The following is a 19,944-nucleotide window of genomic DNA, read 5'->3' on the forward strand; positions in this document are numbered from 1 at the left end:
GGGTCCTCCGTGGTCCATGGCTTCCTCTCCCACCCCACCCACATGCTGAAGGCCACAGCACTGGAGCAGGTTAGAGAGGCAACGTGTCGGGAACAGAAGAACAGGAAGAGGCGATGTGGTGAGGAGGGACGGCACATCTTTATGTTCAAGGCTCCAGAAACCTGTGCTGGGCACCTACTTTGTGCCAGGCAGCAGGGGCCCAGGAGTGACAGAGGTGCTGTCCCTGAACTCAGGGAGCTCTCTGCCTCGTTCAAAGACACGTCAGAAATGCTGACCCCAGGCCATGCGGCTGAGTGTGGACATGGGGCCGAGAGCTGGGAAATATGGATAGCTCCAAGCCAGGTTGTTGAACAAACCATTGTTATGGAAGGAAGCCTTGGTCCTGGAGTTGAAATTTTCAAGAAGGGATGGAGGGTTTGGGTTACATCCTGAGCAGCGGTGGAGCTGGGGATGCAGAGATAGTGGTGGCAACAGAAAGTGGCCAACCAGGGCTGATACACTGGGAGAATCAAAGGTTATGACCCCTCCTCTGACCTCTGTAGGGTGGGGTGGGCTGAAAGGTGTCCACGACAACACCCATCATCTCATGCAATCCCCCTCAATACCGTCAGCCCCAACTTATAAATGAGGAAACCTGGACTCAGAAAAGTTAAGTAACTTGGCCAAAGTCATACAGCATCAGAACAGGGCCTGAAGCCCAGGTCAGTCTTTTCGCTACACCAGGCAGACCCTCCACACCTGCTTGCTGAACCAGATTCCCTGTACGTGCCAGTGACAGGGTCAGTGCTACAGTGAGAGCCTCCCAGGACCTCTGTGTCCGGAAGCCGAGGTTCAACAAGGCAGAGACGCGGGAGTGATACGTGTGTGAGGGTGGCGTCCAAGGGCTCCAGCCTGGCTCTGCCATTTACTTAGCTGTGCGGCTCTCCACCTATCTCTGGATCTTTCGCTCTTCTTTCTTTATTTGTGAAACTGGGATAACAACAGTCATCTCAAAGCATCTGGGAACTGATGAAAAGCATCAGTTACCTGAATAAAGGTAAGTTACCCAGCCCCACGCTGGGCTGTGTATGTTTATTGAAAGCCACTCTGCTCCAGGAAGAACTGAAGGCAGCTGTCTCTGTCTTGCCTTTACAGCTACCCAACTTTATCAACACCACCCTTCCGCCGCACGAGCAGGTCACGGCCCAGGAGATCGACAGCTACTTCCGCCAGGAGCTCATCTACAAGAGGAATGAGCGGATGGGGAAGAGGGTCATGACTCTTCTGCAGGAGAACGAAGACAAGATCTGCTTCTTTGCCTTCGGAGCAGGTTTGGACCAGAGTGGGGAAGGGATTGTTTGCCAGATCCTTAAGGGCTGGGAGGGTTGCTGGACCCTCTTCTGACCTCTGCTTCATAAAGGGAAAAGTTGAGGCCCCGAATGAGCAGGGAAAGCCACACAGTGTTCAGCAGAGCTGGAATCCAACGCGGGTCCCCTGCTTCTGGTCAAGGCTTCTTCTGTGACAGTCCCCATGGACAAGGGCGGTGACCACTGCCAAAACCAGGATAACTTCTGTGGCTCCTTCATGCCCCAGGAGGCCATGCTGAGAGCCCAGACCTGAAGCCAGCTCCCAGTGTCCAGCCCAGGCTTGGGCCCACCCCTCAGAGCCAAGGCCAAGTCAGTGAGGGCCACGTGGCCCAGTGGGGAGAAGGCAGCTCTGGCATCCCACAGCCCTGGCTCTAAATCCCAGCCCAACCCCCTCCAGACTGCATGGCTTCGGAGGGGACCTTCTCAAGGGCTCAAGTCCCTCTTCTATGAATGGGCAGTGATAACAATAATTATGTGATGAATTGAAAAGACCTACCTTGTAGAATAGTTGCAAAGATTACTACCACATAGCTGGAACTCAAAATGGCAGCCACAACGATTGGCATCATTATGATGATGACAGTTAATACCAATTTTATCCCCACCATATGGACCATGACCTTGATGCTCCTTCTGGGGCTCTGGGAAGTCCAGACACGCAGGTACAGGTACAGGACTTGCTCAGCGTCTCTCTCCCTGTTCCTCTCCTGCTTCTTCTCCCTCACTCTGTCTTCCTTTCTCCATGGCTGTCTCTCCTGATGACAGTGCTGTCCACCTTGGGACCAAGATACTGCATTTGCCTCCTTTATTTATCAGCTCTTGCTCCGGTGCTACAAGGACAAACGTATTTCTTGCTCACACTGCTTGCAATTTGGGCTGAACGAATTCCCCTTGAGGTGGCTGGCGGGCGTCGCACTCGTGGGCGTTGTGCTCCCTGGCGCTGTCCTCTCTCTCCCCTCCCTTCCCTGCCCCGCTACCCACACGCTGCCTGCCTGCGTCAGGCGGAGTTGGATCAAGCCGAGCAGCCTGTCTAACGCAGAAGGGCCTGTGTGGACATCCTGATTCATAACAGGGCGTGTCCACTGCTGGAGGTCTGCCTCACCCACCCCCCACTGTTCAACCCCAGATACTTCAAGGGCAAGATCCAGGGTTTGTGTGTGTCTGCAGCTGTCTTCCCTCCCCTTCGGCCCTCAGCACGGCAGAGGCGTATGGGAGGGCCTCAGAAACGCGAGACCTCTGGGACAGCCTCTATAAGACCACACCTGCAGCTGGATGGAGACGTCTGGGCTAACGTTGCAGCTGTGCCATGGCCTGATGTGGCCTCTTCCCTCCCCTCTGGCAGCCTCAGTTCTCTCATGTGAGCAGAAAGACCCAGGACTCACTTGGGCCATCTGTGATTCTAGGAGCTCTTCAAACAGATTTCTGAGAAGAGTGGGGTTCCTGTGGCGGTGGGAGGGGCTGCCTGAAGGAGCCAGTAGAAGCAGGACTTCGACAGCAGGACACCTGCTGGGGACCTGGCTTGAGTCAGAACAGATCTGGGGACCATGCAGGGAAGCAAGTGCTCCCCAACACGCACTCTCCCTCACTCACCATCCCAGCAGGCTCCCCAGCCCTCCCTGCTATGGGCATCTGGGCAGTGTATCCTGTGCTAAACCGGCCCACAGCTGACCACAAAAGGGGCACCACTGGGAACTCAACTAGCCCTCAGGCTCCTCCCCTAATGTGAGCCCCTAGAGAGCCCGGTCACTGAGAGAGACCGGTAAGGGATCCAGCATTCTGCATGCTCTACCTGCCCCACCTGCTGCAGGGCTCAGGACCAGTCACTCAGGGGCTGGGGGTAGCTAATACCTGCTTCTTCCTGTGGGTGTGGAAACAGGAGAGCCTAGAGACGAAAATCACAATGGCCCAGGCAACCACTGACACTGAAACCCCAAGTGCACTGCAGCACAAATGTCCACTCAGGCACCAGGCCAGCACGCAGGCTCCCTACCACCTCCACTTTCTTCCCCATCTCAGAAATCCAGCTGATTCCTGGTCAGTTTTGTTTTGTTTTTTTCTGGGTTTTTTTTTTACGTCTTTATTGGAGTATAATTACTTTACAATGTTGTGTTACTTTCTGCTGTATAACAAAGTGAATCAGCTATATGTATACATATATCCCCATATCCCCTCCCTCTTGCGTCTCCCACCCTCCCTATCCCACCCCTCTAGGTGGTCACAAAGCACCGAACTGATCTCCCTGTGCTATGCGGCTGCTTCCCACTAGCTATCTATTTTACGTTTGGTAGTATATATATGTCCATGCCACTCTGTCACTTTGTCACAGCTTACCCTTCCCCCTCCCCATATCCTCAAGTTCATTCTCTAGTAGGTCTGTGTCTTTATTCCTGTCTTACCCCCAGGTACTTCATGACATTTTTTTTTCTTAAATTCCATATATATGTGTCAGCATATGGTATTTGTCTTTCTCTTTCTGACTTACTTCACTCTGTATGACAGACTCTAGGTCCATCCACCTCATTAAAAATAGCTCAATTTCGTTTCTTTTTATGGCTGAGTAATATTCCATTGTATATATGTGCCACATCTTCTTTATCCATTCATCCGATGATGGACACTTAGGTTGTTTCCATCTCCTGGCTATTGTAAATAGAGCTGCAATGAATATTTTGGTACATGACTCTTTTTGAATTATGGTTTTCTCAGGGTATATGCCCAGTAGTGGGATTGCTGGGTTATATGGTAGTTCTCTTTGTAGATTTTTAAGGAACCTCCTTACTGTTCTCCATAGTGGCTGTACCAATTCACATTCCCACCAGCAGTGCAAGAGTGTTCCCTTTTCTCCACACCCTCTCCAGCATTTACTGTTTCTAGATTTTTTGATGATGGCCATTCTGACTGGTGTGAGATGATATCTCATTGTAGTTTTGATTTGCATTTCTCTAATGATTAATGATGTTGAGCATTCTTTCATGTGTTTGTTGGCCATCTGTATATCTTCTTTAGAGAAATGTCTATTTAGATCTTCTGCCCATTTTTGGATTGGGTTGTTTGTTTTCTTGTTATTGAGCTGCATGAGCTGCTTGTAAATTTTGGAGATTAATCCTTTGTCAGTTGCTTTGTTTGCAAATATTTTCTCCCATTCTGAGGGTTGCCTTTTCGTCTTGTTTATGGTTTCCTTTACTGTGCAAAAGCTTTTAAGTTTCATTAAGTCCCACTTGTTTATTTTTGTTTTTATTTCCATTTCTCTAGGAGGTGGGTCAAAAAGGATCTTACTGTGATTTATATCATAGAGTGTTCTGCCTATGTTTTCCTCTAAGAGTTTGATAGTGTCTGGCCTTACATTTAGGTCTTTAACCATTTTGAGTTTATTTTTGTGTATGGTGTTAGGGAGTGTTCTAATTTCATTCTTTTACATGTAGCTGTCCAATTTTCCCAGCACCACTTATTGAAGAGGCTGTCTTTTCTCCTTTGTATATTCTTGCCTCCTTTATCAAAAATAAGGTGACCATATGTGCGTGGGTTTATCTCTGGGCTTTCTATCCTGTTCCATTGATCCATATTTCTGTTTTTTGCCAGTACCATATTGTCTTCATTACTGCAGCTTTGTAATACAGTCTGAAGTCCAGGAACCTGATTCCTCCAGCTCCTTTTTTCTTTCTCAAGATTGCTTTGGCTATTCGGGGTCTTTTGTGTTTCCATACAAATTGTGAAATTTTTTGTTCTAGTTCTGTGAAAAATGCCAGTGGTCGTTTGATAGGGATTGCACTGAATCTGTAGATTGCTTTGGGTAGTAGAATCATTTTCACAATATTGATTCTTCCAATCCAAGAACATGCTGTATCTCTCCATCTGTTTGTATCATCTTTAATTTCTTTCATCAGTGTCTTATAGTTTTCCATATACAGGTCTTTTTTCTCTTTAGGTAGGTTTATTCCTAGGTATTTTATTCTTTTTGTTGTAATGGTAAATGGGAGTGTTTCCTTAATTTCTCTTTCAGATTTTTCATCATTGGTCTATAGGAATGCAAGAGATTTCTGTGCATTAATTTTGTATCCTTCTACATTACCAAATGCACTGATTAGCTCTAGTAGTTTTCTGGTAGCACCTTCAGGATTCTCTATGTATAGTATCATGTCATCTGCAAACAGTGACAGCTTTACTTCTTCTTTTCTGATTTGGATTCCTTTTTTTCTTTTTCTTCTCTAATTGCTGTGGCTAAAACTTCCAAAACTATGTTGAATAATCATGGTGAGAGTGGGCAACCTTGTCTTGTTCCTGATCTTAAAGGAAATGGTTTCAGTTTTCACCATTGAGAATGATGTTGCCTGTGGGTTTGTCATATATGGCCTTTATTATGTTGACGTAGGTTCCCTCTATGCCTACTTTATGGACAGTTTTTATCATAAATGGGTGTTGAGTTTTGTCAAAAGCTTTTTCTGCATCTATTGAGATGCTCATATGGTTTTTCTCCTTCAATTTGTTAATATGGTTTATCACATTGATTGATTTGCATATATTGAAGAATCCTTGCATTCCTGGGATAAACCCCACTTGATCATGGTGTATGATCCTTTTAATGTGCTGTTGGATTCTGTTTGCTAGCAGTTTTTTGAGAATTTTTGCATCTATGTTCATCAGTGATATTGGCCTGTAATTTTCTTTTTTTGTGACATCTTCATCTGGTTTTAGTATCAGAGCGATGGTGGCCTCGTGGAATGAGTTTGGGAGTGTTCCTCTCTCTGCTATATTTTAGAAGAAGGATAGGTGTTAGCTCTTCTCTAAATGTTTGATAGAATTTGCCTATGAAGCTATCTAGTCCTGGGCTTTTGTTTGTTGGAAGATTTTTTATTTTTTTTTGCGGTACGCGGGCCTCTCACTGTTGTGGCCTCTCCCGTTGTGGAGCACAGGCTCCAGACGCACAGGCTCAGCAGCCATGGCTCACAGGCCTAGCCACTCCACGACATGTGGGATCTTCCCAGACCGGGACATGAACCCGTGTCCCCTGCATCGGCAGGCAGACTCTCAACCACTGCGCCACCAGGGAAGCCCCTATTGGAAGATTTTTAATCACAGTTTCAATTTCAGTGCTTGTGATTGGTCTGTTTATATTTTCTATTTCTTTCTGGTTCAATCTCAGAAGGTTGTGCTTTTCTAAGAATTGGTCCATTACTTCCAGGTTGTCCATTTTATGGAATAGAGTTGCTTGTAGTAATCTCTCACGATCCTTTGTATTTCTGCAGTGTCAGTTGTTACTTCTCCTTTTTCATTTCTATTTCTGTTGTTTTGAGTCTTCTACCTTTTTTTCCTGCTGAGTCTGGCTAATGGTTTATGATTTTTTTTGTCTTCTCAGAGAACCAGCTTTTAGTTTTATTTATCTTTGCTATTGTTTCCTTCATTTCTTTTTCATTTATTTCTGATTTGATCTTTATCATGTCTTTCCTTCTTCTAACTTTGTGGGGTTTTTTTGTTTTTTTTTTTCTCTAATTGCTTTAGGTATAAGGTTAGGTTGTTTTTTTGAGATTTTTCTTGTTTCTTAAGGTGGGATTATATTGCTATAAACTTCCCTCTTGGAACTGCTTTTGCTGCATCCCATAGGTGTTGGGTCATCGTGTTTTCATTGTCATTTGTTTCTAGGTATGTTTTGGTTTCCTCTTTGATTTCTTCAGTGATCTCTTGGTTGTTTAGTAGCATATTATTTAGCCTCCTTGTGTTTGTATTTTTTACAGTTTTTTTTCCTGTAATTGATATCTAGTCTCATAGCATTGTAGTTGGAAAAGATACGTTATATGATTTCAATTTTCTTAAATTTACCAAGGCTTGATTTGTGACCCAAAGTATGATCTATCCTGGAGAATGTTCCATGAGCACTCGAGAAGAAAGTGTATTCTGTTGTTTTTGGATGGAATGTCCTATAAATATCAATTAAGTCCATCTTGTTTAATGTGTCATTTAAATCTTGTGTTTCCTTATTTATTTTCATTTTGCATTATCTGTCCATTGGTGAAAGTGGGGTGTTAAATTCCCCTACTATTATTGTGCTACTGTCAGTTTCCCCTTTTATGACTGTTAACGTTTGCCTTACGTATTGAGGTGCTCCTGTGTTGGGTGCATAATTATTTACAATTGTTATATCTTCTTCTTGGATTGATCCCTTGATCATTATGTAGTGTCCTTCTTTATCTCTTGTAATAGTCTTTATGTTAAAGTCTATTTTGTCTGATATGAGAATTGCTACTCCAGCTTTCTTTTGATTTCCATTTGCATGGAATATCTTTTTCCAACCCCTCGCTTTCAGGCTGTATGTGTCCCTAGGTCTGAAGTGGGTCTCTTGTAGACAGCATATATACGAGTCTTGTTTTTATATCCATTCAGCCAGTCTATGTCTTTTGGTTAGAGCTTTAATCCATTTACATTTAAGGTAATTATTGATATGTATGTTCCTATTACCATTTTCTTAATTGTTTTGGGTTTGTTTTTGTAGGTCTTTTCCTTCTCTTGTGTTTCCCCCTAGAGAAGTTCCTTTAGCATTTGTTGTAAAGCTGGTTTGGTGGTGCTGAATTCTCTTATCTTTTGCCTGTCTGTAAAGGTTTTAATTTCTTTGTCAAATCTGAATGAGAGGGCTTCCCAGGTGGCACAGTGATTGAGAGTCCACCTGCCGATGCAGGGGTTGTGGGTTCGTGCCCCGGTCCGGGGAGATCCCGTGTGCCGCGGAGCAGCTGGGCCCATGGGCCATGGTTGCTGGACCTGCGCGTCCGGAGCCTGTGCTCCGTGGCGGGAGAGGCCGCGGCAGTGAGAGGCCCATGTACCGCCAAAAAAAAAAAAAAAAAAAAATCTGAATGAGATCCTTGCTGAGTAGAGTAATCTTGGTTGTAGGTTTTTCCCTTTCATCACTTTAAATATGTCCTGCCACTCCCTTCTGGCTTGCAGAGTTTCTGCTGAAAGATCAGCTGTTATCCTCACAGGGGTTCCCTTGTATGTTATTGGTTGCTTTTCCCTTGCTGCTTCCAATATTTTTTCTTTGTATTTAATTTTTGATTGTTTGATTAATATGTGTCTTGGCGTGTTTCTCCTTGGATTTATCCTGTATGGGACTCTCTGCACTTCCTGGACTTGATTGACTATTTCCTTTCCCATGTTAGGGAAGTTTTCAACTATAATCTCTTCAAATATTTTCTCAGACCCTTTCTTTTTCTATTCTGCTTCTGGGACCCCTATAATTCAATGTTGGTGTGTTTAATGTTGTCCCAGAGGTCTCTGAGACTGTCCTCAATTCTTTTCATTCTTTTTTCTTTATTCTGCTCACCAGTAGTTACTATTTTATTTTCCAGGTCACTTGTCCGTTCTTCTGCCTCAGTTATTCTGCTATTGATTCCTTCTAGAGAATTTTTAATTTCATTTATTATGTTGTTCATAATTGTTTGTTTACTCTTTAGTTCTTCTAAGGCCTTGTTAAATGTTTCTTGTGTTTTCTCTGTTCTATTTCCAAGATTTTGGATCATCTTTACTATCATTATTCTGAATTCTTTTTCAGGTACACTGCTTATTTCCTCCTCCTTTGTTTGGTCTGGTGGGTTTTTACCTTGCTCCTTCATCTGCTGCGTATTTCTCTGTCTTCTCATTTTGCTTAACTTACTGTGTTTGGGGTCTCCTTTTCACAGGCTGCAGGTTCATAGTTCCTGTTGTTTTTGGTGTCTGCCCCCAGTGGGTGAGGTTGGTTCAGTGGCTTGTGTAGGCTTCCTGGTGGGGGGAGACTGGTGCCTGTGTTCTGGTGGGTGGGGCTGGATCTTGTCTTTCTGGTGGGCAGGGTCATGTCTGGTGGTGTGTTTTGGAGTGTCTGTGAACTTATTATGATTTTAGGCAGCCTCTCTGCTAATGGGTGGGGTTGTGTCCCTGTCTTACTAGTTGTTTGGCATGGGGTGTCCAGCACTGGTGGTTAGCTGGACGTTGGATGGAGCTGGGTCTTAGCGTTGAGACAGAGATCTCTGGGAGAGCTCTCGCAGATTGATATTACGTGGGGCCGGGAGGTCTCTGGTGGTCCAATGTCCTGAACTCGGCTCTCCCACCTCAGAGGCTCAGGTCTGACACCAGGCTGGAGCACTAAGACCCTGTCAGCCACACGGCGTCCTGGAGCTCAGAACTCCGAAATGGATTTCACTGGGCTGAAATCAAGATGTTGGCAGATCATGTTCGTTCTGGAGGTTCTGCTGAATCAACTAGCCCTGAAAATGGATGGCGCTGGAGCGTGGGGCCCAGACCCGCCATCACTGGCAGTCGGAGAGCACGGGCCTGGTCAGTTTTTTTGACAGACCACCAAAAAGACCTCACCGCTGTCTACTCTGTCCATCCCCACTGCCACTGTCCTGGTCCAAAGCCTCCATCAGCTCCAGCCTCCTGGTCCTCTCCCCACTTCCAGGCTGCTCCCCATGGTGGAGCCAGTGCAGGGTGCTGGCTCTGTCTCCTGCCAGCGTCCTGAGCTCCAGGAAGGCAGGCTTCACTTCATCATGCCTGTGTTTTTCAGTCATGTGTAATATGTTTTGAGCTCAGTGAAGGTATGAAAGAATGAATGAGTGAAGGAAGGAACAGATGAATGAATGTTGACCGGATCCTCCAATCCTGGTCTCCTGGCCTGGAGAGCTTAGAACAGCCCAGCAGTAAAGTGAGGGCAATGGGAGCCCCACCTTGGCTCTTAGAGACCGTCTGTCCTATGGCAACAGGCCCGGGGCTGTGGGCACATCCTGCCGGCAGATGCCACTTCTGGCTCAGCAGCACCTGGAGCAAATGGCCTGCTCGGTGCTACACATCTACCCTCGACCTGAGCATTTCAAAGCCGGACTCAGCCTTCAAGCTCGAGCCTGCGCACCTCATCATAGCCACGGGCAGACTGAGTTCCACAGACGCCAGGACGTGGGTGCAGCTCATGGCGAGATGGGGACAGAGCCGGGACTGGTTCCCGGGGCCCAGAGCCGTGGTCAGGGGCTCTGTTCTCACGTGCGGTCAGGGAGCCAGCTGAGAGGACCTGTAACAGTGTGTCAGCATGGGACACGTCCACACACAACTCGTGGTGACAGAAGTCCACGCCTGCCTCGCTGTGTCCTTATGGCCACATAGCTCCTGAGTCCCACATCCAAAGGCAGGCTGAGGACGTACATGCAGGGACAGGCCCAGCATTCTTCGGCAGCATGCGACCTACAGACGCACAGGCTCCATGGCACATGTTCCCGTCTGGGTGCCTTTTCCAACTCAGGCCTTCCCAGACCTCCGAGCACTGGGGACCTGAGTCAGCCTGACTCGTTGCCCATCCCCTGTCCGGCCCTCAAAGAAGGCACTGTGGGAGGGAGGGAGGGAGGGTCTTTGCCCCTGGAAATACACCTCGCCATCCCCCAGAGGGTGTCTGTTCGTGCAACAGTCTCTCAGATCCAGTTTCATGAATGTCTCTAGGAAATAGCTTAGGACAGAAATATGATTATAAGACTCCCAGCCACCCACAGCCTGGCCTTGCCCATCCTGTCATTCTATAGCCTGAGGTTCTGCCATTTTACAACAGACCGGCCTGAAACCAGCCTCAGGCTCACTAGGGTGAGGGAGAGAAAGAGCCTCCACCCGTGCCCATCCAGATCCTTCCCCAGCCCACCCCTGCTCCAGAACCCCTTCCTGAGAGTCCACAAGCACAGACTGGGATTCCCAGTGCTGCAGGCCGACTGGCCCCTCCTCTGCTCTGCTCTACTGGGAGATTTGATGCAAAGGGTCAGAGCTTTGCAGTCAGGATGCCTGGGCATAAAGCCGGGTTCCATCACTGTTAATTAAGAGAGTTTGGGAAAGCCATTTCACCTCCAAGGACCTCAGTCTCTCATCTGTAAAATGGGGATCATACATCTGCCTCATCAGACTGTGTTAGATGTACTTTAGGTAATAGCATTACACTCTCTACTGTGGTGGAGGGATCCTTATCACAGAGACCCTCCTGTGGGCCAGCCACCATTCCAGGCTCTTAGATTACATTACCTCTGATCTTCACAATAAGCCCACGAGAAGGGGGTTATTATACTCATTTTGCAGATGAAAACTAAGGCCCAGAGCAGATGAAGGGCTTCCTCAAGGCCTTGCAGGCAGACCTTCAACTTGAATCCTGGCCTCTTGGGTCCTGGTCCTGGCCGTTTCCCCCCGTACATGGTGCCCTTGCTGTATACTTCCAGAAAGGTTGACGATTTTGCAGGAGAGTGTCTTTTTAGCTGGTACATCCCACAGAAGAGTACTCTCCTTAGCGTTTGGGCTGTTTCTGTATTCAGGAGCTGTTTGACCTCTTCTGGAAGTTATCCAGCAGGTTCCAGGGCAGTTGGGGTGTGGACACGTGTGACAACTCTGAGCAGGCCTGGGTGACAGCTGGGGACCCAGATGGAAGCCCCACCTCCTCGGGAGGTGACTGTGGCCAGTGTGCAAACCTGGATGTTCTGGAAGGAGCCAGGCCACTGCCATGGAGGGGTGCACCGGCCCAGGGTTAGGGGAGGGCTGATTCCAGACTGCCAGGCCCATGCAGTTTGACAAGCTGAGCCTACGTGTCCTCAGAGACCTTAAGTGTGTCCTCGGATTTCCTCTGGCCCACAAATAACTGAGAAAAATAAGTACAAGATGGTGAATTTTTTTATTAATGAAGTGTGTTAAATTTACAGGCTTATATTCTGAAATTATCTTCCTTCTACTGTGTTTGAAGTTAAATATCTTTCTCTTTAAAAAGAAAATAGTGGTGAAATGAGACAAACAGGGCTTTCAGAGCCCTTACTTGGCAAAATTAAAAGTTGGTAACTGTATTGTTTCTCCCACCCACCCGCCTTCTCTTCAGATAGGAGAGAATCGAGCAAACCTAAAACATGCTGAAAAGCATACAATAGGAGGGATGAGGCCAATGATACAGGAGAGAAATTGGGGGAAATGACTAGCCCAAGTTTCCAAGAAAGCAGGAAAGCTGGGGGCCAGAGCTCAGGTAGAGGATATGGCCTTGGATAGAAAAGGGCACCTCCTCACCTATAGCTGGAGAAGGGAGAAGGCTGGCAGGAAGGTAATTTGGTGGTGGAAAGGTGACCTATTGGCTTCTAATCAGTGCTCCACTCTGTAGAGGTTGAAGTCATGTGCAGAGAAAGAGGGGCCTGGGAGCTGGTTCTTGGTTTGAAGACAGGAGAACATTTGATGTAAATGTAAGAGAGATTGGCCACAAGAACTGACATTGACAGGAAGTTAAATGAATTTCATATCATGAGCCAACTGTGATTGATTGGTATGGTGACCTGGAGTGCGGTATATGAAGGACGACAAGACCATATTGAAGCTCAGCAGGGAAGAGGTCTGATTGATTAGTGATGTCTGCTGTGGACCTGGATTAGGCCACATTCCTGCCCCATATCTGCTCTGATTGCTGGGAACATAGACCACACTGATTGGCAATTGAGGGCCTGTGAACCTGCAGCGGTCCCAAATCCCAGCTTGTAAGATTTTCTACAGCAACGCTGGACATCTAGGGTGTGAAGGCAGATGCATCTACACTCCAGGCCTTTTCCTGATTTCATCCTAGAACCACTGCTCAGTAAGCATCCCGCTGATTGTGAACTACTCCAGGGCAGGCCCATATCTCCGCAGAACTGCCAACACCCAGGAGATGTTCTATAAAGACGTACTAGACCAAATCACCCAGAAACAAGTTCCCTCCATTCAGTCACATGGTATCTCTTGGGCTCCAGGCCTCTGGGGTGGAGGGAGAGGGGCTCTCAGTCCCAGGCACTAGAAGAAAATGACAGTTTTGTCCCTAGCTCTAGGGAACTGGGGCTTTCTCAGGTTGTGTTCACTTGTTCAGCCATCCTGAGATCTGGAACAGAAGGCATAATGCGGGAGCTGGCTGAGCTGGGCTGGAGACACGAGCCAGACTCAAGGGTTGACCAGTTAGCCTGCAGGGCCCATTCATTCTGAACTCTGAGAGCCACTGGTATGTTCTGTAACCCCAGTGTGCTACAGCCTGAATATAATTCTAACTTCTGACCTTACAAAGTCCTCTGACCCTAACAGCCTGTTGTTCTAAGACTGTGTGGTTCTGATATCCCAGCCTTCCATCATCATAGAATTCTAACCCTCTAGCAGAGTTTGCTTCAGTCTCTCTTGGATTCCTTGGGAGGAATATGGAGCTAAGAGCCTGCTAGGACCTGGAAATTCCTCCACATAGGACTGCTGCCACCCGTCCCCCACACCACCCACCCGCAGTAAGCAGAAGTCCAAGCAGAAAACAGGATTTGACAAGTTAAAAGCCAGGCTGTGTGAGCATCGGAGACAGAGGTGCTGTAGCTGTTACCCCGAGCACCTGCACATCCAGCACCCCCAGCCTCCAGGCTGCGCCAGCCCCTCTTGAGCCCCAGCTGAAGTGCCACAGGCCCATAATCAGGAACAGGCCTGTGAGGCTGGGACACAGGAGTCGACTCATGGTGAAGACCCGGACTTGAGAGAAGGGCGAGATAGAAGCCCGACACATGGAACACCAGTAACATTTAAAAATGAATAACAACAGCGATTGCTCCTTGGAGAGTGGGCACCCTCCTGCTTGAAGAACACCCATATCCATCAGCTTACGTGGCTTTCACGTCCTCATTGCCTCCTAGAGGGAGACAGGATTGTATTATTATTCCATTTGGCAGATGGGTAAGTCAAGGTGGAGATGAGAAGTGAGAGAATCTTAGAACTGGAGTGGAGCAATGATCAACACTGACTAGGCCATTCTTTCTGATGCCCGTCTCCCTAAAAAGCCATCCAGCTACTACTTGGGCCCTCTGTTCAGAGAATGACCTTTCCCTCTCCTGACTGGGCCTTCTGGGACCTCTTCTCTGGGATCCCATAGTCCCACAGGATTTCCCTGTCACAGCTCTGCTCGTGCTGAGCACATCTGTCATCTCCTAGTCTGGGAAGGGGAGGGTAGGTCAGAGAAGACTTCCTGGAGGAGGTGAGAATTGATTGGTTGAAATTTCCCTGATGCATGTCCAGCTGCCTTCCAATTCCTCTCCTCATCCCCACAGTCCTCAGGGCAAGACCCCAGCCACCTCCTTCACCCCCTGGTTCTCCACTCAGGGGCCTCAGGAACAAAAACTCCTCAGAGCTCATGGCTGAGCACAGAAGAGCAACCACAGCCCATGTAGGGCCCTGGTAACCTTAGAAACGAGGGACCCAGCAAATAGCACACGCCTAGCCACTTTCTCTCCTCCCGGCCAAATGCCCATGGCCTGCCATTCTCCCCACTTTGGAACATGAGACCACAGCGTCCAGAAGTGTTTCAGAGTTTTCCGACGGTGTTTCAAAGGGCCCGGCCGCCCCACCATGTACACATCTGGCAGCTGGCATGCCTGCTCCAGGCTGAGATCCTTGGCCAGAGTCACCCTTCCTGTTTCAGCCCAGAGCATCCAGCCAGCCAGAGGAACGTCCCATCTGCTAGCTTGTCCCTAACTGGAGCCAGCCCTGCCCTCTGGACCAGGCTGGACCTCTGTGAGCTAGGGCACCTGGAATGTCAGCTAAGGGCTCAGCACTCTTGCTGGGCATGTGGGGAAAGCAGGGGGAGGAGAGAGTGTCCTAGGTGAAGGGCATGGGCTTCAGAGCCTGACTGCATGCGTGAGGACCTCAGCGCCTGTCTCGTAGGAACGAGCCTGGGCAGACCAGGTACTTGGCTTCTCTCGGCCCTCAGGGTCCCTCTAAGAGGAGCCTGGTGTCAGTGGGCAGCACACGTGCAGCTCAGGCCTGGTGCACGTGAGCTCTTGCGCTGTCAGTATTATTTCAGAGCCCACGGTCCTCCAAGAACAGGACTCCCACCCAGGGGAGAGCAGGGCTGTCCAGGGGATGAGGCAGAAGTGCTCGGTGGCCTCTGAGGACCCAGCTGGGACCCTGCAGGGAGACCCCCACGGCCGGTCTCAGCTCCAAGGCACAGTGAGGCTCAGGACGTTGGGCCCCGTCCCTGCCTGCGTGGTTGGCCAACAGGGTGCTCTCCTGGGGTGCTGGGTGCTGACATTCTGGGAAAGGAGCCTCTGGGTGTTATAAAGAGTGGTAACCATGACCGCAGCGAGCCCTGCACTGGGCGCTGCCCCCTGCAGTTCACAGAACCCATCACCGGCTCCGTCTCCAGGGCTCTCCCCACAGTGCCTCATGCTGACCTCAAATCACTCTGCGCAGTCACTGCCTGAGTCTGGCGTGGTGTCAGACCCCAGGAGGGAAAGGCCCCACGTCTAACCTATCTCAGGGTCCCCAGGGCTTGGCACGTGCCTGACATGTAGGAGGTCCCAGTGAAGGCTTGTGGAGAAGGCTCTGCGGCTTCAGGCCTGTACCCCTCCAGGGTACAGGTTCCTCAAAACCCCCAGGGCTCATGTCCTCACTGTGGGACAAGGGCAGGGCCCAAGGAGGAGGCTGACCCCTAGTCTGTGTCCTGTCCCTTCCTCTTCAGCCCCGTAGCCCCGGCATCCCTCCCTCACTGCATAGCTCACACTGCCCTGTAATTGTTTGCGTGTCTGTCTCGCCTCCGCCCTGTGATGTCCTCCAGGATGGGGACCATGTGTCTCAGCTCCTGGCACAAAACTGGGTACAGGGGAGACATCATCTCAGTCCTTGCTGAACTGAAAAAGCCCCGGTCCAGCCCTGCCTGGCCGGCAGAGCAGGAGAAAGAAAGCTTGGCTCTGCCAGTTTCCCAGACGGACCCTCCTTGGGAGTTCGAAGCCCCGAGGTACCCCCAATTCTCCATCCACCTGTCCATCTGTCTAGCTCTCCCGTCACACTTCCTCAGGTAAACAAACACCGCTGTTGCTCGATACCCGGCGGCTGAACCTGGCAGCTAGAGTAACACTTGATAGTTCCCCTTGCATTAATTTCAGACGGAACATAAATATGGGCTTGGACTCCCTCTTCCAGGAAGAGAAAACTGGAAACCCATTGGACTCACTGGAGAGAAAACGTGTGCTGGCCAAGGGGAGCCCGTGTTACTTTGGAGCTTTTGTGGGAACATCTGGTTCTCCCCTCCTCCCCTCCACTAAGCCCCCCAATACTGTCTTGAAATTGCCCTGTTAACTGGCATGTTCTTCGAGCTGAATACTCACACGCTTTCCTCTCTGATCTGGTGAAACCTGGAGGGGACACATGTTTCTGACGATTTGCTGCCCCCAGAACGTGAGCTCAGGATCACTCGCAGCTGCCAGTACTTCAGAGCAGATGTACCGGCCACGCAGCCAGCTAGGACATCTCTGGATGGAAGCCCAAGCTTTGCCTTTTACCGGCTGTGTGACCTTCAGCAAGTCCCGTCCTCTCGCTGAGCTCCAGTTCCCTCATCTGTCAACTGGCAGTACCTGGAAATGCTTTTGTGAAGATGAAATGAAATAATATTTGAAAAGCATCTTGTGCCCAGGAGACTCACTGAGGAGGAGTTTGCCTTCAGGTCATCACATGATGGAATCACAGAGGTGGGAGGACCCATGAGACCTTTGTAGGGAAACTGGGACAGAGAGGGGAAGGAGACTGCCTGAGGTCACACAGCTGGTTGGCTGTCGAGCCAGGTTTTCTGTCCTAACCTCAGGACAGGATTCTTAGCTCTGTCCTACCCCGCCTTTCATGTCGGAGGGTAAATGGGGGCTGTTGGGCTATGCCCAGCCGATGAGCCTTGCGCCCTAGCACAGGCCTGCTTGTGCCTGGAAGAAGGGGAGCCTTTGTCTCTGCACTACATCATGGGGCTCCGCCCACTCAGATCAGGACACCTTCCCTGCCTGTATATGATGTCCCTTAAGTGGCACTCTGGCTTGCGTGGTCAGGGGACACAGTCACCAAACCAGCCTTACAATTTGTCAAACCTATAATCCTCCTCCAGGCCCTTGCTCCTCCCCTTGCCTGCTTCCCAACTCCACCCCCTCCAATATATCTGCTTGAATCCACCCTTTCCGGGCCCCTCTTCCAGAAAGCCTTCCTTGGTGTCATTGGTGTATGGATCTCTCCTCCATGCCCTTTGTTTTTTGTTTTTTGGGTTTTTTAGCGGTACGCGGGCCTCTCACTGTTGTGGCCTCTCCCGTTGCGGAGCACAGGCTCCGGACGCGCAGGCTCAGCGGCCATGGCTCACGGGCCCAGCCGCTCCGCGGCATGTGGGATCTTCCCGGACCAGGGCACGAACCCGTGTCCCCTGCATCGGCAGGCGGACTCTCAACCACTGCGCCACCAGGGAAGCCCCCGTGCCCTTTGTTTTTGTTTCTGGGTTCTCTTTCTCCTCTCTCCTCTTTCTCCCTCCTCTCCTTCCCTCTCTATCTCTGTCTCCTTGTATCTCTTTCTCTCTGTCCCGACATCTCTCCTTTTCCTTCTCTCCTTACTGTTGCCTCTGTGTCTCTGTCTGTTGCAGCCTGTCTCCCAGCCCCTGTCACCTCCTCTCTTCTTTCTTCTCTCTGTCTCCCTGTGTTCTGGAGCTCTCTCCCCCTCCCTGTCTGTCTCTGAGCGTCTCTTCTTTCTCTGCCTCTCTCCGTGTGTCCCTCTCTCCCACTCTGTGGCTCTGTGTGCCCCGCCCCCACTGTCCTCCCTCTCTTCCCTCCTCTCCTGGTCCACACCGGCCTAAGCAGATGAAATGGGATGTTCCTTCCTGAAGACAGCTGGCCAGAGAGCAGCCGTCAATGCTGGAAGGAGCTGCTGAACAGTGGCCAGGAGACGCCGGGAGCCTGGGCGAGCCATGTAGGCTAAGCTGTGACAGCGAGGGGCCCCTTTGGAAACTTTCCACACCTTCCCTGCAGGTTCCAGGATGGATGTGGTGCCCTTTTCAGGATTTGTGACCTTGGAGGCAAGCCCAAGCCCTGTCTGCCAGCCCCTGGGGACGACATGCACTGGGCCCTGACTGCGGGGCTGCTCTGATAGCCAAGCTCCTGGGATTGGTGGGATCTGCAGGAGGATCACCAAGGGGCTGGGCCACAGCTGTGAGGGGAAGGGATCCTCAAGCTCAGGTCTCCTGGGGATAAGACGAGATCATGGAAAGGACAGGGAGTAACAGATTCTGTCATTCATTCATTCAACAAACATTCATGAAGCTACCACCCTGTGCCAGACTTGATCTTAGCCCTGGGGACAAAGCTGGATCAGGCGTGGCCCCCGCCCTCGAAAAGCTGTTGGTCTCCCCTCAAGTGGCTTGTTGGGGACACATTCTGACAGAGGCAGCTCCAGGGTGTGGGGAGCTCATTCCAACCATGGTGAAGAGGGTGAACCGGAGAGAGCAAGGAGGCTGCTGTCTGCAGTGATTCAGGCAGAAGGTGATGGTGACCTGGGCCAGGGTCAAGCATGGTTAGGAGGTAGAATCCAGGGTATTCTGGTGACCGAATGGATGAGGATGAGGAGAGGGAAGGAGGAGTGAAGACACGCGCATCTGACTTGGATGGTGGAACTCAGCTGAGACACATCCAGGAGGGGAGGGGGAGGCTCTGGAGGATGTTGGGTGGAGATGCCCAGGAGGCTGCTGGACAAATGGGTCTGGGCTGGGGCAGCAGGTCCAGAGTGGTAACTGAAGCCATATGAATGGATGGATTCACATTCCACGGATTGTGAATAGAGTGAGAAGAAAAGAAGGCTGTGGAAAGGGTTCCCAGGGACACCCACATTCATCGGGCAAGGGAAAGGGGAACCTACGAGGAGGACAGAGAGGGAGCCGAGAGGAGTACGAAGCAAACAGGACAGAACGGTGTCGTGGGGTCCTGAGGAAAACAAGCCCCAAAGAGGGCAAAGAGGGGGTCGCGATGGGAACCTGGTCTCGGGAGTGAGGGCTTGCTCTGGACAGTCCTGGGGCAGGAACCCCGTGGGAGGGGCCTCTTGCAGGAGCTGCCCTTGGCAGGGGACGGACACCTCCCCACCCTGGAGGGAAGGAGGTGAAGGCCAGTGTGGCTTAGAGAAGGAGGGGATAGGAATTTGGAAAAATCATTGCTGATTGCTTCTCATTTCTCCAAGTATCTGAAGTCTTCTGTTTAGGGTCTTAAAATACACAGTAAGGGGCCTGGAACCACTGAGCTTGAGGGAACGGGCAGGGTGCAGACCAGACGCTGAAACGTTGCCAGGCAGTGCTCAGGGTCCGGCCAGCATCCTGTAAGGCTTGGGCTCCTCCGAATGCCCCCTCTGCCAGCTCCAGGAATGCTCCTTTTAGAGCGGCCAACGGCCATCAGTAAATATTCGTGCTACTCCGGTATAGCCTGAGGTGGCCTGTTTTCCCTACGGCTCTTGAAATCTGCACGGACCACTGCTGGGCCTGGAGGCCCCTGTCTTTAAATGGGTCTCCATGGAGGCAGGGAAGGAATTGCTTTGCTGCCAGGAGTTCATTCCAAGAGCTGTGGGCAGGGAGTTCCTGCAGCCTGTGCGCTGGAGGCCACCACGCCCAGTTCCAGCCTGATCAGTTCGGGGGGCAGGCAAGAGTGGGGTCGACTCCGTGGCCACAGCCAGGGATGGCTCAGCCCCTCACTCAAGTGTGCATGCTGGGCTTTTCCAAAGGACGTTCACTCCTCCTGCCTTGTTGGGACCTTACAGCCTCCCCAGGGAGGCAGCCACAGGGATCCAGGCCCATCTGACACACAGGGAAACTGAGGCTGGC

At 50.3% G+C, this 19,944-nt stretch overlaps 1 protein-coding gene across 1 annotated transcript in view; it reads left to right on the forward strand.

Moving 5' to 3' along the window:
• The window catches only part of TRABD2B (TraB domain containing 2B), a 219,179-nt gene that overhangs the window by 180,578 nt on the left and 18,657 nt on the right, over nucleotides 1-19,944 (forward strand). Inside the window, exon 4 of the mRNA XM_004273891.3 lies at nucleotides 1,135-1,309. Within this exon, the coding sequence (XP_004273939.1) occupies nucleotides 1,135-1,309 (175 nt within the window). The remainder of the gene's footprint in view (nucleotides 1-1,134; nucleotides 1,310-19,944) is intronic.

This window comes from Orcinus orca, chromosome 1 (genome assembly GCF_937001465.1).
Source record: "Orcinus orca chromosome 1, mOrcOrc1.1, whole genome shotgun sequence".
NCBI classification, from domain to species: domain Eukaryota; kingdom Metazoa; phylum Chordata; class Mammalia; order Artiodactyla; family Delphinidae; genus Orcinus; species Orcinus orca.